We start from the raw sequence: 26,146 nt of genomic DNA on the forward strand, positions 1-26,146 counted from the left end.
CTTTTTCAAGACACTGTATATATATATATATATATATATATATATATATATATATATATATATATATATATATATATATATATATATATATAGTGACATACAGTATGTCAGTACACACTTATTTAGTAAAGTTTTCCAAATAATGCCCTCATTTACGTTTCCCATTTCTATGATTAAATAAAAAATATCTTACAATAAAATATGCTAGAGCTATCAATGTAAAAGCATATTTTTCAGATGTGTTTTATTTCAGATGTGTCTTCTTTTCCACCTCAAAGCTACGAGCTACTACATAAAATTGAAGCTTGTCCTAGAAACATGAATACAGTTTAAGGCCTTAAGAATTTGTTTTTAACATTTTATTTGTTCTCCGCATAGCATGTCCCTCCTCTTGAGGTGAAAGACCTGTTTGATGACATCAAGGATGGTGTGATGCTGCTGGCCCTCCTGGAAATCCTCTCTGGACAAAAACTGGTGAGCTTCTTGTCATGCACGTGACTTAACGGCACACTTCAAACAACTTACATCCTCTGAACTCGCCGGATTACAACTTTCTACATCGGCACGTGTTGAGTTGCCATACCTCGCCGCAAAAACTGGTCCGATGACCGAGAACTAGAGTGATTTTCAATTCTTTGTTTCAACTGCCTGTATAACTAATGAGGAGGATGTGAAACGAGCCCCGACTGCACGGAAAGGCTTATTGATTTGCTTGTATTAGGATGTTTGAATAGTGTAGGAAAGCCCAGATTAACAAAGACAGATCAGAGTTCACACACAACACACACAGACATCTTGAGGGTTTTACTTGGCCGGTATTGCCTAAGGTCTAAGCCTGAACGTCCTATTGATCTGGGTGTTTATGGTCAAACACAGCTCTGACTGGTGCCTGTGTCTTTCTCACATTATATCAGCATCTATATTCCTGAGAAAATGATTCCTGCTTTTGTTCTTAGTCTTTTACTTGTAAATCTGTTGTTTTTTTCGCCCATATTCTGCGTAAAATTTCACTGCTACATTCACGTCACACATTTCTCTCCTGTCTCTCTTTGTTTTGTGCATGTCCATTGTTCCTCCACTTCCTCCCAGCCATGTGAGCAGGGCAAGAAGCTAAAGAGGATCCACTGGGTCGCCAACATTGGTACAGCTCTCAAGTTCCTCGAGGGTAGAAAAGTAAGAGTTCAAGGTCTCCTTTGAATGTGTTTTCTTTTTCTTTTTTTTCCCTGAAATTTTTGCGCAGCTGCAGCCTCATGGGTGTAAATATTGAATCATGACCTTCAGTGACCTGATTCCTCCTCCCTCCACACCTTTCTGTCTTCTCCGCTTCTCACATACCTCATTTAATCCACAAACATCTCATTATTTTTTGTTGTATGTCTGCAAAGATTGGGTTGAATAGCTCTTCTGCATTTTGTATTAAATCACTCTTTGAATTTGTTTGACTGGCTGCATTTAAGCAACAGAAAAGTCATTTAAAATCTAATTACTGGACTAATTCTGGTTCCTTAACTGATCCTCCCTTGCTTATTGGTCCCTAACATTGATTGTGCTTCATTTTATTCGTTTTGGAGCGGTCTTTGTTCCAGTTCCACAATCCACTGGAAAAATGGTCCACTTTTACCCCATTCATCTTTAGATTTACTTTGCCGTTTTATAAGTACCCACCAATTGTTATTCACATTATGTCATGTTAAAACCAAAAAGTTAAATGTATTTTAATAAGATTTGATGTGATAGACCAATATAAAATGACCAAAAGTGAAAGACGACAAATCAGAATAAATCTCTGTTTGTTAAGTTTATGTACAAAAACAAGGAAAGTTTTCCCTGAAAATATACATACACAGTGTTTTAACAAAAGAGGAAGACAAGGTTGAATTAGTGCCAATATGCATGGCATCGATCTGGGCACTCTGACTGCTAAGTGGTTATCAAAGAGACAGCCTGGAGAAAAACTGCCTGAGTGGCAGCTCATTTTTGGAAATATCACTCTGCAGCGCCGACCTGCGATTAGAAATCTAATCAGTTTGTGTTCAGGATGTGTGTGGTCTGCAGAGCTTTCTTAACTTTAGACCTTTACAAGTTCTGGTTGGAGGAAAGGTCAGCCCTGATGATCCTCTCTGCAGTCCTAATTGTCCATTGCACTTTGAACCTGTTGAATTATTTGGAAAGTCTTTATCAGCTTTGCCGTTTACCATTCCTCTTTGCAATAAGGCTCCAGCTCAGTCAGATTGAACGCAGAGTTTCTGTGAACATCCATTTTTAAACCTATAGTCACAGATTCTCGATTGGATTTAGATGTGGACTTTGATTGGACAATTCTAACACCAGCATGAAATATAATCCTAACTATTCTAATGTCTCTTTGGCTTTATATTTAAAGTGTTTTGCAGCCTCAGCAGGTTTTCTTCCTGAAATGCTTCCTGTTTAGAGCCACTCATCTCCCAACTGGGAAATGTAGGCCAATCCCTGCTGAGGACAAGCATCCCCATACCATGATGCTCTCATACAATGTTTGACAATAGTTACATAAAGGTTGTAGCACTTGTAAATGGCTTACTTTCAATACTCGATTAACTGATTAGCAGGATATCAGAGTAAAAGTACCGAATATAAGCAAATGCAATTTTTGGGGGGGCTTTAGTCACAACTATGCTCTACTTTGATGCTGTTCTATCACATAATGTAAAATAAATAAGTATGCTCTAAAGCGCATACCATTATCTAATTTCATCTCCTGCCCCTTCGTTAGATTCAGAGATTATTGTCAAAGCTTCATGTGGCTCATCCTTGGATATGCATAAATAAAGCCATGAGTATGAGATGATGTCTGCAGGGACATTGATTTGTCTTCTTTGACTGCGTCAGGGTTAAAACTGCAAATCCTTTGGCACTAATCTGCTGTCTGGAGATGAGACATCAGGGAGTTATGCATATATTTCTAGGGATGTGTTTGCAGATGTTTAACATGCCATAATTTGACTGTTTTTTTTAACTTGTGGAATGTTGCCGAACACATTTTCAGGATTGATGTCACCTCGTTCTCCAACTTGAAATGATTTCCATCATAGTTTCTCAGAGCTCAAGGTGGAAACTTCAGATAGTTTTGTTTTGTTTTGTCATTCTCTGGATGACGAAAATATTGCAAATATTTAGAGGACACCTTTTCAGAACGGCAATGTCCTGTTTTATTTAAAGCGTTAAAAAAAATAACTACAAAAACTGAAAGTCCAAAATCGTTCCAAGAGTTGAGCTGTTATTTTGTCAATTTAAGCATTTTCATAAAATCATGTTAACATAAAAAAAACAACAAAAAAAAACATTGTTTTCTTTGAGATGTGTCCCTGTATTTGTGAGAATAGTAAACCAACAAATTCTATTTTTTTCTATTTACCGTTTCCTCTGCTCACTGCTGGTTTGATTTATCGGGACAACCTGCTGTGTTTTCTAATATAAAATCACGTATTGCATATTTTTCCTTATCAGCAACCGTCCTGCATTTTTCCACACTTCTCTCGCCTGCTCCCAATCTCCTCTTTCATGCTTGTTTGCAAATACTGAGTGGCTGCTATTGCCACATGATGACCTGTTGTGCTGCAGCATCTCAGTGATCTGACCCTCGGTTTGATAATATAACATATTTCATCATATCACAAGATACAGCCCTCGCCTTCCGCCCCATCCTCCGCCTCTTCCCTACCCCTCTCTGCCTTTTCTTTTCGTTCGTCTCTGCTGGACGTAATCCTTGTCGCCTGTGTAGTGGAGATACATCTCGACTCAATGCCAGCCACTCATGTTATCTCGCTGTGCGAAGTGTCGGCCTTCACACAGTCAATGAGCTGTTTGCTTTCAATCAAATGTACCTAGAGTGACTTCAGGTACTCTCCGTCTCCCTCCTCCACTTTCCTAACTCCTACGCTCATTTGTCTTTTTTTTCTTATCTGCCCCAAGTCTGCCTACAGAGGATCTCCGGTCAGTATTCACACCGTTTCTGTATTGCTCTTGCCTGGACACAGAATAGGCTCAAATTTATCTGTATCCAGCAGAACTGAGATTACACATCCCCTGTATTGTTCATTTTGTGAAAACATGTGCAGCATGGCCCTGATTTACTAGATTAGATGAAAATTGTGTGTACCTCTATGAGAACAAGGATTAAGTTGCTGTTGACGTTGTGTAGCTCTTCAATGAAATATGAGCTGATTGTTGCATTTTTCTTGGTAACAGATCAGGTTAGTAAACATAAACTCTACCGACATTGTGGATGGACGGCCGTCGATTGTACTGGGGTTGGTGTGGACGATCATCCTGTATTTTCAGGTAATCTCTTTATTTCCACCAGCTGGATCAAATCATCTCTGCAAGTTATTAAAATGAATCGTCATGAATACAATGAATTAGATAGTATTTAATATTTTGGTAAAAGCAACATTCAAAACTTAAAAAAAAAAAAAGCTTTGTTTTTTAATAGCACATCTGATTCTATGCAGAAGATGGAGTATTTTTTTTTTAGCTAAATAAGTGTCTAGAAAGCCACCAATCTTTCATGGCGTCCACAGTAAAAAAAAAAAAAAAAAAAAAACTCAATCTATCGGCCATTTCTGTCACACTCAGCAACAGTAACATCAAGAAACATGAGATTAACAGGAATTAACTGTGTAATATAAAGAAAGAATCCACGCAAAACAAATCTTTCAGTGTGTCACAAAATGCATAAAACAATTTACCAACACTTGGCGAGGATTATCTTTGCATCGCAATAAATCTTGAACAACTGATGAGCAAACTTGGACTTTATCCTGAGGATTGATGTCCTGCTGTGCACTTATTAATCTTTCCCTTGTTCCATGGTTAGAACAGAAGGTAGCCAAACTGGTTGAACAGACTTTTCTAATCGCTGCTAACACGATGATGGCTTATAGCTTATAGCCATCATCATGGCTATAAGTATGGTTCGGTTACCAACTTGAAGGAAAATGTTGTTCACAGCAATCTCACCAGAATATATTCATGTACTAATGTAAATGTATTGCCCTGGGTGTGTTTTCACAAATTTAGATCAATACATATTTTGGTCCAAAGTGCTAAATCCAAACTCTTTTTGATTGCCTGAAAAAATATAAATCCAACATTACAGTAACTTTTCCTGGAATTAATTATTCAGTTTATTTAAGAATTATTATGATGTATGAGGAAATGATTAGTGCTATGTTGTATTTTTTTTAATTAAACACCACCTGTTTATTCTTCAGTTTATTTACCAGAACTAATCAAAAACAATAACGACAGTCAAACATTTCTATTGAAAGCCACCTTGTATAGACCATTTTCATATCCAAAGAAGTTTTGTATAAACAAAATCCATTCACTGTGCCAGAAAGCTTACCAACAGAATACATTAATAACCTGAAATTGGTCGTTTTTCCTCTCCCTACAGATTGAAGAGCTAACCAGCAGCCTACCAGAGCTCCAAGCCTTTTCCAGCAGTAGCTCCTCTCTGGATAGCTCCACCAGCAGCACCGACACCACCAGCCCCCCTGTCAAACGGAGACCTCTGGCTCTGCCAGGGGGAGCCAGAAAGGCTTTACTCAGATGGGTTCAGCAGACAGCCACCAAGTACAAAGCCTTATTTACCACATAAATAAAAGAACATTAATGCTTCATGAACAAAAAAAACGTGGTCTTTTTGGTCCGTTCGACCTGATGAATTTGTGCTGTTTACAGATGTCTAGGGCTTGACGTGAAGGACTTTGGGCCCAGCTGGCGCACCGGTTTAGCCTTCTTTGCTGTTATCAATGCCCTCCGGCCTAATCTGGTAGACATGGAGCGGGTATGGAGGAGGCCCAATCGGGAAAATTTACAGGAAGCGTTCTTATTGGCCGAGACTGAGTTAGGCATTCCACAGCTTCTTGATCCAGAGGGTAAATAACATTTTCTATAACATTTCTAAGATTGTCATATTGAAGCTGAACTGCGCTGCTGTTTGTGTTTAAAATACCTCAATCCAGATGACATTTATGGCTGTTTACTTCAACGTGTCTCTTGTGCATTGTGTTGGTTTATCGTAAATGGAAAACAGCATAGTCTTATTTTGAAATAAGTAACGTCTGATGTGATATAGGCTCACAAAACAGAAATAAGGCAATGCATACAATACCACATCAGATGCGCCACTTGGTGTCATTGCCAAGCACCATCTGTGTCCCTTCACGGCTGCACCACAGAATGATCTTTGACAAATTGAGCCTGACACCACTATAATTAAGGTCCATTAGGCCGTGAGATTCGGCATGGCAGAGTCTCCATACCGAGGTTAGACGCTAATCTGAAATGCCAAGGATTGTTTTCATACAATATGACACTTGTCCGTCTGAGACAGACCTATTCTCAGCTGCGGCGATTATTTATTTTTTCTTCTAACTGTTGAAACACTTGCGAGTCAATGTGACTTTTTATTACATTCATTGGTTTCTCTATCAGACGTGGACGTCGACAAGCCAGATGAAAAATCTGTCATGACGTACGTCGCCCAGTTCTTGAAGCATCATCCCGACAGAAAGCAGAGCGACTTGGGAGGAAAGCCTGAAGAAGCGGTAACAGCTTTTCTGTCTAGATATTTCTAACATTTATCTTATTGTGTATTATCAGTTTTTCCTTGAATAAGTCTCTATAAGTTCATCTAACTTCAGGCAGATGTATCAAATGGATTACAGTATCATTACAGGGCATTTTCCTGAATATTTGTCTAATTCTACATTTTTTTTAAAAGACAACTCACTTATACACTGACTACAATGCCTTGTAAAAGTCTTTGAACATTTTCACATTTCACATTACAGCTACCAACACAAAATAGTACATAAATATAAGGGAAGTGAAAATAGACATTTATGATAAAACATCTGAAAAATGTTGCCTATGCCTGTATTCAGCCCCCTTTACTCTGATAGCCCTAAATATAATCCAGTAGATGCCTTCAGAAATCACCTAGTTTAAAATAACAATGTATATTAAATGTATAAGCAGTATTAAACCACAGCAAAGAAGTGTAAGACAGACTTAGATAATAAAACAATATCCAAAGTGTTTTAACATCTCGCAGAGCTCTGTTCATTCTATAAAACAAAAACAGTGCGTGGCACAGCCATGCACCTATAGCCGTCCACCTACACATACAAGCTGACCAAGGAGAGCAAAACTAAAACACTAAAACACTCTTGGCAGTGATGCGGTTATTCATGCCTATATAAAATCCTCAAAATAGATTAAAGTTTGTGATTGCAATGTGAGGGAAAAAAGTTACAGGGGTAATGTTAATTGGTTTTTGTCTTCCTCTGTGTCTGCTTTCCCGACACGTTGCTCACCTCTACCTACAGGACGATCTTGCTCCTCGGGACATAGAGGAAATGTTTGAGGTACGTTTATATGTCATGTCTTTAACGTCTCATTTTCCCCAGATTAATGCAAATAGAATGGATACTTTCACTTTTACTCCACACGCAGTGTTTGCCTTAGGTTTATTTTCCCTGCTCTTGAATTAATCATCCGCAGTATTACTCTAAACTGTACGCGAAAGCGAGATTAAACATCATTTTTTTTCATGTCAAAACAGATCCTGTTTGCTAATGTCGGCTCACCTGTCTTGACATTTCCGCCCCAGGGTGTCTATTCTAATAAGATGTGATATTGCCATTTATGCTCGCTGCCAGGTCGCGCTGTGACTGCCGGTCCCATTAGCATGACAATGAAAGCCTCTGGCGTCGGCTCTTTGCGTTGATGCAGGCTTTTTTGGGGAAAGCTGTTGAATGGAAGAGGTTGATTTTAAGGTGAAAAGTATCTTGAGTTGCTTGCTTTTTCTGTCACTTTGAATTTTGTCTTTGAATACTGATAAGGGTTTTGTTTACTTTGGTTGTTAAAGGTCCTTGCTCTCATGGTTGCAATATATTTGTCCTGAAGACTGTAAAAGCAACAGATGTCTCCTTATATGAAAGATTGAAGATTCTTAAAAAAAACTGTAAGACAGCAAAAGCTTTATGACTTGAGGTGTTTCATAAAATAAAGTCTGAAGAGATTGGCGACTGAACTACTTTGAATAATCTGTAACAAAAGCTTTTAGGCACTGCATTATTATCGTCGTAGTTTCCTTAAATCCAATCAAACGGTAGGGGGGAGTTTAGACAAAGTGTCCTGCTTAAGCTGAGTGTTTTTGGCAGCTGTGAGCTTTTGATTTTTCCCAACAGGAGACGAGATTAGGAGGAGAACACATTTTAACGGTTCATTGTCTGCCTCTTTGCCTATTTCTTTTCTTCATTTTCCCTTTTTTTTTCAAACTCCATCTTCTTTATCCCCTTTCCTCTTCCTTATCTGCTTCTACACTTCCTCCTCCTTGTCCATCTTTCTTCACCCGTCTTTCACTCCTCTTGCGTTCCTCATCCCGGCCTTCCAGAGAGAACAGCGAAAGAGCCAGAGGGAACTCAAAATGTGGCTCGACCAGCTGGAGAAAGAGGCGGTGCACGCGCAGGAGACCCAGGGCAGTCTTGCTCAACAATACCAGGTTAGTGTGTGCGTGTGTATGTGTGTGTGTGTAGAGTTTAACATAGGGACACTCTGCTGCACAGACGGTCCTATTAATAGCTTAATCTGAGGCATTTCACTGTAGGAATCAAGCATCAGCCGTCATATTTTCTGTCTGGCTTATTCCTCCACGCCTCAGGATACTTCCCGTATACCGCAGCATGTGGGATATCCTCATTTTCTTTTCACTGGTTTCAGAATGTGAAGGCAGTAAGTCTCTTATTAGGGAAACGCAGATGAGATGCCTGTGGGAAGAGGGTGTAACCTGTCGAAGATCTGTTAGTCTGTCTGTGTGGTGCGACACCTAGGGCAAAAACATCCAAATTAGTTTATTTATATATTTATTTTAGCTGTTCAAAAGCCTTCAAGTCCAGCTGGAGATGAAGCGGAAGCAGGTGGAGGGCGCTTTGCAGTCCACGCAGAGAGACGGGATGCTGACTGTGGATCAGGCTCTGGTCAAGCAGGCCTGGGAAAGGGTCTCCAACAGGGTGAGAGAAACTGTCATCTTCTATAAAGAACCAGACTCAGTCAGTGTTATGGCATTTCATAAAGTCTGAGTCTTTTTGTTGTTGTTGTCTTATTCAGAAAATAAACAAACCCAAAAGCTGTGATAGCTTTTCTTTAAGTTTACAAGGAGATTAAAAACACTGGGTTCCAAATGTTTCCAAAATGATGGAAGTCACATGCTAAGGTGCTTTACACGTTTTGGCATCAAAGCATCAGTGTGTTTGTGTTTTAACACAAAGTAGCATATAGAGGTTAAATGGAAGGAAAACAATAGCTGTCTCATCATTTTTTTTATAACTAGTAATCTGAAAATTATGGCATGCAGTTTCCATTTGTCATGATGTGGGGAATGTGTTTAGAGTTAATTGTGACATAAATTGTGATATAAATGTTGTTAAATATGCGGCAGTTCTGAAAAAGCCTGATAGAAGCTGCAGAAGATGTGAGATGTGCTATCAATCAAATAAAAACGGATAAAAAAAATTCACTGTGTCAATATGTAAAGCTTGTAGAGGCACTTCTTCAAAAGATAAAATGGTTTTTCAATGTTTTGTCTCATGGGGTCTGAATATAAAAATATAAATGCATGCCACACTTTTCAGAATATTAGGCTGTAAAATAATACTATATTTCACTTCTCCAGTTATACATCGCTTGTGTTGGTTTGTCAAAATGTGGAAAAGCTTTTTATTTTGATTTAAAAGTCATTATATTTATAATGACTTACTAACGTTGGCACTGAAAAACATTTCAGCAACCATCATTACAACCTTCAATTTCACCTTGTTTTTACTCATTTACACTAAAGCAGCTAAATCTGATTTAAATTTTAAACTTTCTCAAGACCAATTCATGCATCTTTTTTTTTTTTTTTTTTTTTTTTGGTTTAACACGCTAATTGCTTTTTGTAAATCAGCTCTTGGATTGGCACCTTCGCCTGGACCGATCCCTGCCAGCTCCTCTGGGAACCGTTGGGGAATGGCTACATGAGGCCGAAGGAGCCCTGCGACAAGAGATTACTGTCCAGCAGGCTCATGATATCACAGCTAGTACCGTACACAGAGCTCTGGAGCAGCACAAGGTTAGTTTTCAGCAATGTACAGAAGGAGGAAGGCGATATGTTGCCAGAAAAAGGCAGTTAATGAACCAAAAAAAAAAATCTGGAAGAAGACCTAACGCTTGGCAAAATTACTAAAACATTTGTAGAATATTGCTAAAATTTTGGTCTGGAAATGTATTACTTTGCTTATCTTTTTGTTTTTCTGCATTGTGCATTTTACAGGACGTGTTGAGGAGCTTGGAGAGTCACCAGCAGATTTTTCAGCGAATCCATAAAGACAGAAGTGTTGACGGTGTTCCTGTTCCACAGGATCAGCTCCAAGACATGGCTGAGCGGTGAGTCTGAAAAATACGGCAGAGTGGTAATATTTGCTGGCAGGAATACCTAAATCACTAAACTGGCACGCTTGCACAATCTGGTTTACAGGAAAACAGCCAAATATGAGTGAAAAGCTGCCCATCTGATGTCTATGTATAAACCTTCTCTTCCTGCATAGGATGAACTTTGTTTCTACATCCTCCAGCGTCCATCTGGCCAGAATGGAGTTTCTTGAGAACAAACACCACATGCAGGCCTTCCTCACACTGGCCGAATCCAGGCTGAAATCCTGGATCATTAAATATGGCCACCAGGAATCTGTGGAACTGATGCTCCGCAACTATATTGTGAGTATTTTTGTTATTAGGATTCCAGCTTTCTAAATATCTTGATTGTAATGTCTAAAAAGAATAATTATTGGGTTTGTTTTTAAATTTTAGGTCTTTATTGTGGTCATAATTGTCAATGTACATCTCTTTTCATTAGACTTTTGTGGAGAAGCAGCATTTCTTTGAAAATTATGAGGCATTGTTCCAGTCCTTAAAACAATCTGCAGAGACCTACGTCAGTATGGACAGCTCAGGTGAGAAATTATGATATTTAAGCCACTAAGTTACCTGGAGTAAAATTAGGAGATGTTTGTTTTTGTTTTTTTCATTTTCTTGGTACTTTTGAATAGTTGCAGAGCATCTAGCTGCACTGACACTTTACTTGAGTTGAACATTTCCATCATATGTTTACCAGCAACATAAATGACTATATCATCAGCCTACATTTAAACAATAATAGCAAGACACACATCTGAAAAATAACTAATATACAAACTAAAAATGATGGTACCCAAAATGGCTCCTTGTTGAGTCAATTAAAATTGTCTTTTACAATATGCTGTTCACACCATGTAAGATATGATTCAAACTATTATAATGACATTTTAGATGGATTATTTCTATACCCCACTGATTTATGTCCGACTGGTTCCTTTGAACGTATAGAGCTGAAAATGAGCGGAAAACCAGCCAAAGTCCAAATAACCCTTCCAAAAAGACATTAAAAACCATCAAAAAGTCTTGATGAAGACACGTCAGAAGCAAAATATAAAGAAGTTAAGAATAACTTAAACGTTAGCAAATAGATGTTAATGTTAAATTGCGGATCCAAGCCGATAACTGTTTAAACAATCCAGGACTGAAATCAAACCGTCACAGTAACTCATAAGACGCATGACTCACAGCAGCGTAACACAATCACTGCTTATTTCTCTGATGGATAAAATGTTTAATATCATCAAGCCAGTTGCATTTCCTCATTTGGTTAGGTGTTTCCTAAAATAATTACATGCCCCCGCATTCATTCAGCCTGAATTCAGATTAAAACAAATGCACGTTATATCTCAACTTTATCTTCCCTCTTCAGCAGCCCAGTAACCAATCAGGTGTTTTTGTTCGGCAGCTCATCGAAGCAAGCACTGACTGATTTTACAATTAGCTGGAAGAGGAGAGTCTGCAGGCTACAACTAAATGAGGTTCCTTCGTTCCCAGCTCTCAGTGGGGAATACGACCCCATTTGCCTGTTTAAGGGGCTGCTCCACTTCTGCGGGTCTCTGGGCGCAGACCGTGCGAGCTAGTTTGTTGGTTTCATTAGGTTTTTTTGGGGGGGCTGTTATGCTTTAGGGTATGCAGAGAGGAGAAGTGAGCTGTGGCGAGAAATCAGGACATCCGAGGTTTGATCGGTCGGCCGGGTGAATGAAATACACCTGGTGTTGGTGGAGTCGGTGGTCTCCGAGTGAAGAAGATGCTGAAGAGCAAAGGGGCTGATGATGATGTTACTCTGACTTCTAATCGACATCCATTCAAAACTGGTTTTATTATTTACTTACTTCCTTGACTAAATCTAGAAAGTCTGCTGCTGCTGCTGCTGTGCTGCAGAGAGCGAACCAAAGCAATGCAGCACTCAAGCAATACGTTTCCCTATAGTGAGATTTTTTGGGTCAGAGATTCGTCTGCAGAGGCATGCGGCTTCATCAATCTAAATGTGAACCTCATCTGGTGTTTCAGTGAAGTTGTACCATCTGCCATAAAACCTAGTGGGGCTTTTTAAAACGGGCTTCAGAGACCGCTGCAACTTACTGTAAATGTAACACAAGTTAATAATAGCAACAAATACAGATTTAGCCTGTAGGTCTTACAGTAGACTTAAATGTTTTCATTTTAACCAAAGCAAAAGTCCAAATAAAGTTGCATAGTTTTTTTTTAATTTTGATTTTCTTAATAGGCCTTAGAATGCAAAAGAATTGAATGCTCAGTTGTAAGTAATCTGTATTTAATTCCTAAATTTTAATGGTTGAAACAGCCCGGTTTTGAAGGAAGTAATTTTCCACAATTCACGTAGGTCTTGGAATTAAATGATAGTGGTACTGATTAGGTCTTAAAAGGTCAAAAAATGTAAGTCGCGGAAATATGCAGGAACCCTGGGTGGAAGACCATTACATTCTAGCTTCCCTCAGAGGTTTATTAAATTACAATTCTGCTGTTGACATTTCTTTTGGCTTCCAGTGGATGAAGGCGAAATGGGAGTTCGCAGGTTTATGCGGGAAGTGGTGACTCAGTGGAGGAGCCTGTCTATGGAAGTGCGCAGTGTGAGGAGCATGCTGGAGGAGGTCCTGTCCAACTGGGAGAGGTACGGCTCCACCGTCGCCTCCCTGCAGGCCTGGCTGGAGGACGCAGAAGAAGCCCTGAACCAGCCAGAGAAGGTCAAACAGGTGTGTCTGTTTTCTCTTGTGTGTGTGTGTGTGTGTGTGTGGGTGTGTGTGTGTGTGTGTGATCAGGTGAAGGGAGCCCTCAGGCGTGACTCAGTCTTTCAGGTCACAGTCGGCAATCAAATGTACATCAGCTCAGTCATTGTCTTTAAAGTGGAATCCCATTAGAAGTTTCCTCTCAAGTATCGTACAATCGCTTTGACTTACAACAAGCCATGGAGGATGGCTCTGTTGTCACGTTACCATAGCAACCACAGATTCACATCCTCACCAAGGATTAGACAGCTAATTACCGCAGTTTTATTGTCCCTCCTTTGTTTCCTTACTTGAATCCCTGTCTTTGTTTCTTTTTTATTAGCTCTCTCCGATTCATCCACTGACACTTATTCTTTGTTTTTCTGAAGTTCCTTTGTGCCTGCATGTCTTTTTTTTTTTTTTCTTCTGTCTCTAATGTGTCTGTCTTTCCTCCAGGAGTTTTTTAGGAATCTCAGCCACTGGATGGATCAGCACGCAGCTATGAACGACGCCGGGAATTTTCTCATTGAAACGTGTGATGAGACCGTGTCGCTTGACCTCAAGCAGCAGCTGCTTCTGCTAAACGGACGATGGAGAGACCTCTTCCTCAAAGTCAAACAAGTAACCAGGAAAACAATACACTTTCTACTTTATTCTTTTTACAAACAATAACTGAAAATGTGTTAAAGATTTTGGCAAATCTTTAATAAATCAAATATGAACATGCAATCCTTAATATTTGTATTATTGTCTCTTACTCAGTCACTGAGAAGCCACATGCTTTTTGCAGCCACCAAAAAGGTCCTGGGATATTTTTGGCTGAATATCTGACAACTTCTCTTGGCAGACTTAGTTGAGTTCATTCAAATTAATTGGTTTCCTGTCACGCACCCTGCTTTTCAGCATTGTCAACACATTAAAGGTTGACTTCATGCTTTCTAAAATACCATTAGAGGAGTTTAAAAAAAAACCTAAACAAACAAACAAACAAAAAAAAACATAATATCCATTCCAAACCCTGTTTTGATTTGTGTTGGGGTTTATATTTCTGCCAAAAGAAGCAAAGAACACCAGACCAACTGTCAAACATGGCAGTGACATCATTACGCTGCGAGACTATTTCACTGCCTGCACCCGGCGTAGCACAAAGTTATGAACTGATAAAAGAAGAAAGGATCTTCAGCATATCTAATTCACGTGTCAGAATGGCCAAACTGTGACGCATCTTTTTATTTTCTATTGACAAATTTTACATTAGATGATGAGAATTACTAAGGCCTTGCATTCACTGTTGTGGAAGAGAAACACGAAAGCTCCTGTCAGTTTCATCCTTAAACACAACAACCGCCATTTTTCCGACGGGAGGTTACAAAAATGTGTCTTCTTCAGTCTGTATGTATAATTTTGATTCTGTGTAGAGAGAATATCTATAATGAATTCAGGCTTGTGCACCCAAATTCAGATTGAAATTCAGAAGTGCTACCATTCCAAATAAACCAACAGCGGATATTTTCTTTCTTTCTTTGCTTCAGTATGCTCATTCAGATGAGTTGGAAAAGTGGAGGAAAGACCACCTAAGGGCTGTATGGACCCTAAAAGAGCTGCTGGAAGCAGCAGAGGCCAAGCTGAATGCTCCTGTTCAGGTGTCCTTCCTCGGAGTCAAAGCCTTCCTGGAGGATGTAGAGGTTGGTTTATAAAGTCGTTTACCTTACATAAAGGCACAAGTGCAGCTCAGTATTTGCATGTGTTCTGTAAAATACTTAAATGTAGATGACATTGATGCACTAGCTGTTCATTCATGCTGGCTCATTTATTGTGAGTAGGAGTGAATTGACCCTTTACATGCTCATCTCAGAGCACCAAGCAAAAGGTCGTTTCCATGGAGACCCAATACAAGTTGGCTGCCCGCAGTGCTCAGCTCCTTGCCAAGGATGCAACACAGGATGAAGCTGCCAGGGTCATGGCAACCATGGCAAAGGCTAAAACTCAGCTGAATAAGGTGCGACTTGTAAATGCCAAACCATGAGTTTCATTTAGTTCGTTTTTTGTTGTTGTTGTTGTGATATTTTTTTGTGTGTTTAGGTGAGAGAGCGGTGCCCCTGCCTGGTGAGAGAATGTCACGTCCTGCTGCCACTGCTGGAGGAAATGGAGAAACACACCAGTGGTTTCTATCAGGCCCTGGAACGGGCAAGTCGGATCACTGCTGGCGTGAGAGACTCGGAGGTCCCTGGCCAACAGAAACACAAGTTACAGGTCAGATAATTTGATCACAAGACCGCACACGATAAAGTTCCGTTTCACATGTTTATATTAGGGTGGCTGTAGGAAAAAAAGTGATTCACAAACCAGAAAAAATTTAGAAATTAAAATTTATCTGCGAGACTAAATGGTCCGAATCAATAAAAGTCTTAAGAGACGGGGTGGGGGGTGAGGCAGGAAGCAAAACAATAAGTTGAAGAAAAAAGCTGTTGTGGGAATCGGATGTTAAGTCAAAGTTAAAAATTGAAACATAAAATCATACATAATTAGTCTCAATATCTGAGATAGAATATTTTATTTTCACTTTTAAAAAGGTTTTTTTTTGCGTCACTTAATTTAGCTGGTTTTGTACTTTAAGTCAAATTTTACCCTAAGACGTATCCCTGCTCTAAGCATCTCAGTTTTTTTCTTCTCTTCCAGTATTTTTGTCATGTGTTTTTCACATTTTCATAAACTAAAATTTATATTACTTTGTTGCAGTAATTTCCATAGCTTTGGATTTCTTTGTCTTGTATAGATTTGTTGAGAAGTAGAGAGTAAGGGTAACTTGGTTAGCATTGCAGTTGAGCAGCAAGGAGAGTCTTGGGAGCTTCTGCTCTGCATTCTTAAGATGATACCTTGCTGCAACACGGCAGAGGTAAATTAATGGGTTTGCTCTCATCAAGCTCTGCAGATGCCTGGTAATTGAATCTAGTTTGTTGGAGCAGGAAACCATTTAAACCATATAGTGCAGCGGGTCCTGAGGAGCAGGGTTAGAAAAAAACATTTAAAAGTGAGTTTGCTGCAGGTTGTCTCTTTTACCCCTCTACACACAAAATAACTAACCAGACAGTGATGGTTTAGAGAAAAAAATATTTTTCCCTTACTACTAATTTTTACAGAATCCATATTTTATTTCAACTTGGCTCTTTTAAAAAAAAAAAAGCAGATATAATGTGATTTGTAAAGTTATTACAGCACAAGTTAAAAAAACAAAACAGTTTATGTAAACTTTGTTTTCCCGATTGCTTCAGGATTTGCTGAACCAGCAGCAAAGCTGTAAGCGATGTCTCTCGGTGATTGAGAGAAATCACCAGACGCTGGAGAAATCGCTTGGCAACAGTAAGGTGCTCCGAAACTTCGACATGTCCTCACTGCAAAAGAGAGTTTCCGAAATTCAAGGATCATCACAGGTCAGTCCTAACCTTACTGTATCTGTTGAGAGAATGCCACACATTCGGTAGGCGTGTTGCATTGTAAATAATATATAAAAGTTAAAATAAACATCAAAGCAGCCTCCAAGTGTCTCTGTAGGTTGGATTTCCATCACATATCTCATTATTTATTAGCTTTTTATAAATCAAACAAAGTAATTACCTCATTTTACCACCGGGACCCATTAAGATCACCATTAACATCTTCTCAGGCTTTGCTTAAGGAGGTCGGGGAATGGAGGAGGCGGGAAGAGGCCAATAACTGCCTGAGGAGGAGGTTTGAGGAATCACTGCATGAGCTGGAGAGAGTGCTGAAGAAAGCTCAGAGCTGCTTGAAGGAGACGGGAGACGCAGAGGAATTACTGAGAAAACACACCGTAAGAACAAATCGGCACCTCCGGCTATAAATAACACTAGTTAGGACTAAAGCATACAAGGCCTGCAGTTAATCTGTGAAAGCACGTTTATTACTTTAATATATGTTTTTCAGGTTGCTACATTTAGTTCCTGCTGTAGAAATGAATGGAGAACAGTAGCAAGGGAGTCTGTTAATTAAAGCATAGGATGTGTTTTGAAGTAATATGGCATTAACAACACCTCAAAAAAAATCCTATAAGGATGAATGTGAAAATTAAGAATATAAAACTTTCTGACTTTAAAGTCTAAATATGTGATCATCCTTTAACCTGGAGATGCAGATCAGTATTCCCAATGTTGTCAATTCAGTATTAAAGATCAATTTTTAACACTTCCTTTGGTTTTCCTAATTGTATTACTGCAGCCATAAACTTAAATCTACAGTTCAAATCCTTTAAAGTTCAAAAAAATGTTCTGACACCAGCTGTGGTTTTTGAACAGCAGGCATTTTTCTGCATCTTGTCTGATTTCTCTTATTCTGAAGAAAAATAGTGAGGTGCTGCACACTTCCCTTTGCAGAATAGGTGGGAATCGCCATGGCGACCAAAGACTTTACATGTACTGAGTTTGTCCCTAAAGGTTTAAAACAGGGCTTTTAAAACAAAGCTTACACAAGTCTTACTCCTTTAAAGGAAAGATTAGAACAACAACAACAAAAAAGATTCAACTTCCAAATGGGCCTAAACAGAAATAAAGAAAAATGATTTTTTTTGTTTGTAGATTTTCAAATTAAACTTTTCTGTTATTTTATAGCTTAGAACATTGCAAAAGTAGGTTCCATGTCACTTGTATAAATAAACTAAAAAATAATGCTGGAAGGCTTTGCAAAATAAAATTTGAATTGTTCTTAAAGTTTGTTTATTTCAAAGGCTGAGCTAAGAATGCTAATGGGTTTTTTGTATGTTGAACTTAAATCAGACAAAAAAAACAAAACAAAAAAAAGCTTTCTATGGAGCTGGACAAAGCAGTTCTCTCTTCTCCTGTTGCAGGATTTCTTTGGTCAGCTGGACCAGCGAGTGCTCAGCGTGTTCCTGAAAGCCTGTGATGAGCTGACAGACATCCTACCTCAAGAGGAGCAGCAGGGTCTGCAGGAAACTGTCCGTAGGCTGCACAAGCACTGGAAGGTCAGAGGTCAACGTGCATTAACACTGTAACTAATCACGTTATATCTCCTGAGGTGCATAACCAATACTTCATTAACTTAACGATGGAGGCCTGTGGTTTTGAGAAAGTTCCCTTGCCAATTAGACTGAAATGAAATCATCATTGTGTTGATGCTTGATTACTCTGGTGGCTGTTTGTTTGTCACTGAAAGATATTATTTAACTGGGTATGACCTGTGTTTCCTTTAGGACCTCCAGACGGAGGTTCCCTCTCACTTGCTCCGACTCAAAGTGGATGTGGAGAGAAGTCGAGTGGCTTTGATTCTTCAGGACTGCAGAGGAGAGCTGGAAAGAGAGATGCAGGCTCTGTCAGGCACCTGCACCAGTGAGCGAGTGATCAAAGAGCACAGGGTAAGCCCTGGATTTTGTCGAAACTTAAAGCGCACATTGATCTAATGGGAAGAGCTCAAACAATCAACTTTCTCTTGTTTCATCTCCAGGCTTTCTTCAGGGAACACAAACCTCTGACTCTGTGTGAGAAAAGAATCAGAAACATGGAGGATCTGTGTCATAAGTTACCTGACAATGACCCGGTCTATCGGATGCTTGATTCCACTAAGAGGGCGGTAGAAGAAGTTACTGAGCAAATAACCATCACCCACCTGAAACTGGAGCAACACCCTGACAAATGGAAAGAGTGGAACGACAGGTGCTCAAGATCAGTGAGGCATACCTGAGTTACCCACTAGTGATCAGACGGCTGGAAATTAGTTTTATTTTTAATATTGCAGGTTCTGCGAGCTTTCTGATTGGCTGTCATCCCAGAGAGGGCAGGTGAGGCTACTAAGAGAGACAGCAGTGACTTCCCATCACCGGGCTCAAGTTGACGCTGCTGTTCGGGTGAGTAAGTGGAACCAGTTTGCTGTTAAAAGCTCAGAGATTAGATTTCCAACCATTTGCATTCTTGTGCTTGCACCAATTTCAGACTCTGCAGGAAGCCTTGATGGGCCGAGAGGAAAGCCTATTGTGGCTAAAAACTCGCCTCGCCAGGCTGTCGGAGGTTAGCTCAGAGCTGGAAGTCCAGAGACAGAGAACGGCCCTCGTTAAACTTTCAACTGACCTACGGTCCCTCTTATCTTCACTCTGTCAGGTGGAGTCCGTTATTGTAAAGATTAAACGCTTCATTTATTAGCATTTTAATTCATTACCTGATGTTTTCCTGCTTTGCCACAGTTGGGGGAAGAAGGCTCTGCTATGTTCCAGCGTGAGGAGCTAAGGGATGAGGTTCACGGTGCTTTGGAGGAGGTTCTGAGGGCAAGAAAGGAGGCCGAGGAGCAGACCAGCAGGATTCTGAATGCCGAGAATCTGGAGGAGGCCAAACAACTTTACCTCATTCACCAGGTGGGTTCTCGTTTTTTTATTTTTCACAATTTCAAAACCTTGTATTAATTTATGTCATGAATTTAAAGTCTCCACCTGGATATTTTTGCTCGTTTTAATTGTACGCCGCTCTTAAAATGTCCTGTGAGTAAATATATTTGCCCATTTATCCATAACAACTGGAACTTTCAATAATGAGCAAGTTATTTTCGCAATTTATTAAAAGACTGCCCCTCAGATTAATTTCACTCACTGCTACGGTGGGGGTGAACTTACCGTAATAACCCGATATTGGCTGGAAAGCGCAACGTCTCTCCTTTCAGAAACCGCTGGAATTTTTCAGATAGCGCCAAGTGTGGTGGAATTACGGTACTGCAAATTTGGCTGGATCGCCACCGGCGTTCCGTTTAGGACTTCAAAAAAAGTTACTGCCATTGTGGATGTATGCAAGCTGAATGCATTTCATTTTGTTGTTAAATTTCACATTTAATGTGTTTCTTCTAGCAACACCTGAAAAGGCTGCATGCAAACAGGAAGGAGGCAGAGCAGCTGGTGACTCACTGCCGCCAGCTGCAGACAGGTGAGGTACTGAGCCAGCCTCTGCGTGAACTGGAGGGAGCTTTCAGCGAGGCTGACCTCAAATCTGGAACAACAGAGCAGAACCTGCAGGTAGAGAGCTAAATGAATGTTTGTTTGGCTGAGTGGATAGGCGGCATGTTGCATGCTTTTCTGTTTTATTTCTATTTGGGCTTGAAATAAGCCTGTTGCAATAAGCATTTAATTAATCAATCAATCAATTAATCACATGATCAATTAAAATGAACTTACGAAGGAGAATTAGGGCCACTGGAAAAAAAACTAACAAAAAAGCTTTAATCTCAGAATTCTGAGGGAAAAAAGTCAGAATTCTGATTAAAGTCAGAATTTTTTTTCTTCAGTTTTTAATCCTCTTCCGTATGAACTCGCTCAACTCCATTTTGATGATTAAATAATTTTTAAAGGGAAATTTTGTTTAGAGACTTTATCATCCATTTTATTTTGTGGTTTCAGTTGTGGGTTTTTTTCTGTTTTATTTATCGGTTTTGGTTCTTGTATTTCATTTTGGATATTAAATATCTTGAGTGCAAAGTGTTTTATAAAATAAAAATGTTTATTGGTATTTGAGAAGGTGAACTTACAATATTTTGCCTTTATCAATATATTGCTTGAAAATATTCAATAATTACTGGGATAATTAATCATCTAGAAAAATTTGTTATCCAATTTTGACTCAAAAAAAATGTCGTATCCCTTGGAAAAACCAGGGAATCTGCTGAATTTGATTAATTCTAAGCTGGCCAGTAAAATTTGTTCATTCCTGGTCTTTTTAAAAAATATTTTTGCAGCATTTCTTTTCTTTTTTTCTTTTTTGTTAGATTTAATGACTCTTTGCTGTGATTGTTGGTGTCTTGTCACTGTTTTAAAGAGATTTATTTAAGCAATAAATTCCTCCCTCACCACTTGCCCATCACATCTAGTCAGGCCATCCACCAGCGAACTAGAAACGAGCAGACCCAGTGAAATTTATGCTGCAGTCATTGATTTGCCTCTGCTGAATCTTAACCACACATTGATTGCTATGCTTGTGCATATGATTTCAGTGTTGTTTGTGCGCTGTATTGGATGTTTTTATTCGCTGCTAATTAAAATCTTTCTGCATGAACATTTTATGGTTATTGACATGGATTCCCACATGGAAATAAGATGAACTGAATGTTTTGGACTATTTGGATAACATTTGTACAACAGTAAAAAAAAAAAAAAAAATTAATTCTCTCTACTTTTAATTCCCCTTTTCATCATCATGTGAAGACAACCCTGAGCTGCTGGCAACATTTTGAGATGGAAAGAGAGGAAATTTGGAGGTTTATTACGAACACTGAAAGTGAACTAAACAAGGAACTAATTTTCAATAGCTTGGAGAGCCTGAGGAGTGAACTGGAGCACCTCAAGGTACGTCTGATGTACTTAATATGATCTCTTGATTGAGTATCAGCAAATGCTGATTTTAAAGCATTTTGTGAGCATTGTCATTGCCGTTGTTTTTTTGTTTGCAGGAGCTTTCCATAGATTTCGAGGAGTATTCTGTACGAGCGGATATCCTTTTGGAGAAGGCAGAAGATATTCAGCTTGGGCCAAGAAATCAGAGACTTCTTCTGCAGCGGGCCGAGTCCTCCAGAGAAATGATCGCACAACTTCAGAAACAACTCAAAGAGAAGTTTGTACCTACAGTTGTTTGATTTGAGTCTGCTGTCCTGTCATTCAAACTTTTGTGTGTTTCAGCGGTTCTTTTAATGACCCGAATGCTTTGTTTTACAGTTTTGTCCTTCTTGAGAAGATGTGTGTGCAATGGGAGAGCTGCAGCAGAGAGTCAGAGGCCCTCTCTCAGTGGATCGACGAGAAAGAGAAGGAGCTGGACGCAGTCAGCTCCACATCCTCCTCTGATCCTTTAGATGCTCACATTAACACTGTGGAGGTTTGGGTTTCCTCCATCGTTTTTGTTTGTTTAACAGCCAGAAGTTTACATACACTCATCATCGACATGAATATCATGTTAGGTTTGGGGTTGGGGTGAAATTCAGATACAACAGATAGGATTTTTTATTTTTTATTTTTATTTTCTCTATTTAACACAAACTCCCACTAATATTTGGGTAAATGTCTCACATGCTATTTTTAGAGATCAACAAGTTTCAAACAGTGGATTAACTATATGGATATATTTATATTAGAGGAAAATTAACAATCATTTTTAACTTGAACATCCAATTTTAACATTTTTGAAGTCACTGACCTTGCTCATTATATAATCCACCCTCAAGACAAAACAAAACAAAACAAAACAAGTAAATAATTGATAATGAGTGTGTGTGTGTGAAGTTCTGACCAAAATTATAAGTACTGTTGAAGAATTTACTGCCCTACTTTAGCTGTGGGCTGCAGTAAATTTTATTTATCATTTTTTAGTAAATGCAAAATTAAAAGGCTTTTACGTTTATTGCAGAAGGTCAAAGGATCCCTTTAGCTCAAGCGCCGTTTCTCTGGTGTGCAATATGCATGTGGAAATGAAAGCAAATTGTAACTGCATGGATGTTATGCATAACTTAAAAAACAAATTGGGTCAGGAGCACATGTAGAGATTTAGAAAATTAGTTCGTCGTGATGTCTGTCATTACTATAATCTCAGTTCTGTCAATTTCAGATTTTCAAAACAAAATTAGGAATGTATGTATTTAATGAAATTCACAGACTTCTCTGTGGGAATAGCAGATTAATCAAATATGTGATTCTCATAATCATAATTTTTTTGCTGCTTCTTGTCTCTCCAGGTGATAGGTGAAGGTTTGGAGGAAAGAAAGACGACTCTTGTCCAGATGGAGGCTGACGTTGAGACCCTGTCCAGATTCGTGACCCCTGGAGAAGCCAGACATATCCGTGTCCAACTCCTGCAGACGAGGCGATGCTGTGACGAGCTGATGGGGAGGACAGAGCAGCTCGGCTCACAGCTCAACCAGAGCGCCTCCTACAGGCAGAGATGCAACGACAACCTCGAACAGGTGGACAAACTTGCAACATACGAAAAGGGGTTCATTTTATAGCTCAGCTCAAATATAATTGGACATATTTGTCCACTGTCAGGTAAAGAAAACAATGGGAGATCTGAAAGAAAAACTGGGCTGTCCAATCACTTGTACATCATCATCTGAGACCTACAAGATCCTCCAGGATCACATGGTGAGAATCCAGAATGAAATATTATGTTTTCTACCCCAGTATTTAATAACGTTTTGTGTGTTTAAGGTTTAACTCCTTAGCTGCTCCGGGGTTCATCACCAGTATGTTTTTATTTACTTCAAGGAGGTCTGCCAGGGTGTTGAGCAGCTGAAACCCAGACTGATGGCACTGTGTTCAGCCTCAAAGAGGCTCGGAGAGGGCAGCCAGCTGGAAGAGGAGGTGGCTGACCTCCAGAAGCAACAGAGAGAGTTAATTGCAGAGGCTGCGGGAAAACAATCCACACTGGAGAGTCTTCTAGCTCTGTGGCAAAGGTATGGATACATTTCACCGCAAAATTGCGCGGAACAATTTGATAGACGTTAGTCGTTTTAACTGTTTACTTTCGTACTGTAGAAAAACGTCTCTCTTTAGTCATGTTGAGTGGCTTCTATTCAGATTGCTAATTGGTTTCTGTCAATTCCAAAAAAAAAAAAAAAAAAACAATGCTCCAAACCTTTTAAAGCGAAAGCAGCTGCTTTTGTTTTCATCTTTAATTTCCTGAGCCTTTCCCTGTCGTCTTTTAGTTCCTGCTCGCACACACATCTCTTGTACTGTTTGTATAAATATTGCAATTTCCCCTTGTTATTGTGCATGTGTCCTTTCTGCTGAATTCTCATCTCTTGTCAATTTCCTCTGTTATTCTCCGAAAGATTCTCTCATTTTTAGTGTGAAGTAGTAGAGCGAGAGCTCGTCTGAGTCTTTCTGTCTGCTTCCCTGTCAACGTTTGCTTTCCCCTTCTAATTATATTCTTTTTCTTGTCACTTGTTTGACACTGAATAGATTTGCACCAGAGTGATTGTTTTTGTGAAGAGAAAGTAAAGAGCCAGCCTAGTGGTTACAGTTTAGTGTGACATGTCAGTAAATCACTCTAAAAATAAATAATATTCTTGCCGCAAACCTTTTTTTTTTTTTTTAATGCATGTATGTCTGTGTGTTTCTCTGTTCTTACTTACTCTCTCCTCTGTAGATTTGCATACATATATTCTTACCATTCAACTGATGCAGATTCGTGTTGAAAAGAAAAAGCAGTATGCAGTGTTACAGAGTGTGTGTACATGTTGATTTGAAAGGTTATTTGGTTATTAAAGAAAGCTTTATTCGCTTACAACTGTGCAATCTGAATTTGAATGAGCAGATATGAAAAAGAGAGTGCATCCATGAAGAGCTGGCTGGTCAGATGTGAATCCATGTGCTGCCCAGAAACCGAATTACTCTCTGCAGATAAAGTGAAACTGAGGAATGAACTCCAAAACGTGCAGGTAAAATAGACTTCTTGATTTTGTTGCAAATATTGTTACACCTTAGTCTTTTTGTATTTTGTAGTGTAGCTCGGAAATGTAAAAAATAAGGAAAATAATGTAGTTTTTTTTTTTTTTTTTTTTTCAAAAAAGTATCTGAAATGTGAAATTCCTGCCTGTAACATGACCAATTGCCCACAGAAGTTGTGTAAACAGAGTCCACCTCTAGATAATTTAATCTCAGCCTTCATAACGGAGTGGAAAGAATAAGGCTGATATTTAGAGAAAGCCACAAGTTGCTCCTTTTTCATTTTGCCACAATCACATGTAGTGGACACAGGAGACATGTGGAAGCAGGTGCTCTAATCTGATGAAACCATATCTGAACTTTTTAATACACATGATTGAAAATTAATGGCAGAAAACTAGTTGTTGGGGAGGAAAGCTGTGTGGGACTTTTTTTTTTAATAAAAAATTTTTTCATGTCACAGACAATCAGACAGACAGACAGAAAGAAGCTACAAAAGCTGCCCTTCCATCAGGGCAGTGGACACTAATATAAAACTGACAACTAAAGTTACAGTAAAAAAGATATTCATGATTTAATTCATAATGTGACTCTATGTGACGGTTTAAAAATGGCCGTCCACAGATGCTTCCACTCTGAGAAATACATTTAAAAAAGAGATACTTTTCAGACTTTTTTGTCATTTAACAATGATATGCACTACTTTGTGTTGGTCTATTATATAAAATCCCAATACAATACTTTAAAGTTTTGTATTGGGAGAAACAAAACTATAAAGTAATGTTCATAAACGGAACATTTTGCACGGATCAAAACGTGAAAAAATCTTACAGGAGTGCCCATTGAATGTATGTTCACTTTTATGACTTTTGTTGCCTTTTGTGACTCGGTTCAGAGCCTCAGTCAAGCTTTTTGTTGAACTCCCACTCCTCAGGAAATGCAGCAGGAGACGCCGTCTTATGAAGCACTCCTCCAGGGACTTGAAAATCTCCAGCTGTGTCTCTGCACCACAGCGGACGAAGCTCGACTCCAGGAGCTCAACAATGACCTTACTCAACTTCAGGAGAGATACACTTCCGTGAACATGAGCATATCACACAGGCAATTCTTAATTCATTTAAGGATCTCAAAATTTGAATCTTTCATGGGGTTTTTTTCAGTCAGAAATAATAACTGTATAGATATAAGCATTCATCTCCCATATAATTCTTCTTTAGGAGTAAGCTGCTTGAGCTGCACCTGGATCAGCTGGAGCAGTTCGATCAGGCTCTGCTTGTTGTGGCACAAAGGAGTGAAAACTTCCTGTCTGTCCTTAGAAACTCTCCCTATGTTCACATCTCAGATCTTGACGCTGCAATCACTGAAGTAAAGGTAATAAACCAACAATTTCCATTTTCAAATCGCATGTACATGTAGCTACTGCAAACTAGTTTTAAAAAAAATATATTTTTGATTTTACGCAAGTATGTTTTATTTTTCTCGT

General features: G+C 39.1%; 1 protein-coding gene across 11 annotated transcripts in view; it reads left to right on the forward strand.

Annotated features, from left to right (window-relative positions):
* The window catches only part of syne1a (spectrin repeat containing, nuclear envelope 1a), a 154,950-nt gene that overhangs the window by 29,621 nt on the left and 99,183 nt on the right, over positions 1 to 26,146 (forward strand). For 8 of the 11 annotated variants that reach the window (XM_015031270.1, XM_015031279.1, XM_015031275.1 and 5 more), the window contains exons 3-39: positions 379 to 474; positions 1,090 to 1,173; positions 3,952 to 3,972; positions 4,228 to 4,320; positions 5,438 to 5,616; positions 5,725 to 5,921; positions 6,481 to 6,593; positions 7,377 to 7,415; positions 8,447 to 8,554; positions 8,925 to 9,062; positions 9,998 to 10,162; positions 10,364 to 10,476; positions 10,638 to 10,806; positions 10,946 to 11,042; positions 13,015 to 13,220; positions 13,689 to 13,853; positions 14,765 to 14,917; positions 15,088 to 15,231; positions 15,315 to 15,485; positions 16,505 to 16,663; positions 16,897 to 17,061; positions 18,091 to 18,225; positions 18,454 to 18,615; positions 18,705 to 18,913; positions 18,996 to 19,104; positions 19,190 to 19,354; positions 19,438 to 19,605; positions 20,089 to 20,253; positions 21,436 to 21,576; positions 21,681 to 21,841; positions 21,943 to 22,099; positions 22,953 to 23,180; positions 23,263 to 23,358; positions 23,482 to 23,669; positions 24,533 to 24,656; positions 25,598 to 25,764; positions 25,881 to 26,034. In XM_015031270.1, the coding sequence (XP_014886756.1) occupies positions 379 to 474; positions 1,090 to 1,173; positions 3,952 to 3,972; positions 4,228 to 4,320; positions 5,438 to 5,616; positions 5,725 to 5,921; positions 6,481 to 6,593; positions 7,377 to 7,415; positions 8,447 to 8,554; positions 8,925 to 9,062; positions 9,998 to 10,162; positions 10,364 to 10,476; positions 10,638 to 10,806; positions 10,946 to 11,042; positions 13,015 to 13,220; positions 13,689 to 13,853; positions 14,765 to 14,917; positions 15,088 to 15,231; positions 15,315 to 15,485; positions 16,505 to 16,663; positions 16,897 to 17,061; positions 18,091 to 18,225; positions 18,454 to 18,615; positions 18,705 to 18,913; positions 18,996 to 19,104; positions 19,190 to 19,354; positions 19,438 to 19,605; positions 20,089 to 20,253; positions 21,436 to 21,576; positions 21,681 to 21,841; positions 21,943 to 22,099; positions 22,953 to 23,180; positions 23,263 to 23,358; positions 23,482 to 23,669; positions 24,533 to 24,656; positions 25,598 to 25,764; positions 25,881 to 26,034 (5,304 nt within the window). The remainder of the gene's footprint in view (positions 1 to 378; positions 475 to 1,089; positions 1,174 to 3,951; positions 3,973 to 4,227; positions 4,321 to 5,437; positions 5,617 to 5,724; positions 5,922 to 6,480; positions 6,594 to 7,376; positions 7,416 to 8,446; positions 8,555 to 8,924; positions 9,063 to 9,997; positions 10,163 to 10,363; positions 10,477 to 10,637; positions 10,807 to 10,945; positions 11,043 to 13,014; positions 13,221 to 13,688; positions 13,854 to 14,764; positions 14,918 to 15,087; positions 15,232 to 15,314; positions 15,486 to 16,504; positions 16,664 to 16,896; positions 17,062 to 18,090; positions 18,226 to 18,453; positions 18,616 to 18,704; positions 18,914 to 18,995; positions 19,105 to 19,189; positions 19,355 to 19,437; positions 19,606 to 20,088; positions 20,254 to 21,435; positions 21,577 to 21,680; positions 21,842 to 21,942; positions 22,100 to 22,952; positions 23,181 to 23,262; positions 23,359 to 23,481; positions 23,670 to 24,532; positions 24,657 to 25,597; positions 25,765 to 25,880; positions 26,035 to 26,146) is intronic. The other 3 variants (XM_015031271.1, XM_015031280.1, XM_015031273.1) reach the window with 2 other exon arrangements.

This window comes from Poecilia latipinna, unplaced genomic scaffold (assembly GCF_001443285.1).
Source record: "Poecilia latipinna isolate Pla-1442-1.1 unplaced genomic scaffold, P_latipinna-1.0 Scaffold201, whole genome shotgun sequence".
In the NCBI taxonomy this organism is placed as follows: domain Eukaryota; kingdom Metazoa; phylum Chordata; class Actinopteri; order Cyprinodontiformes; family Poeciliidae; genus Poecilia; species Poecilia latipinna.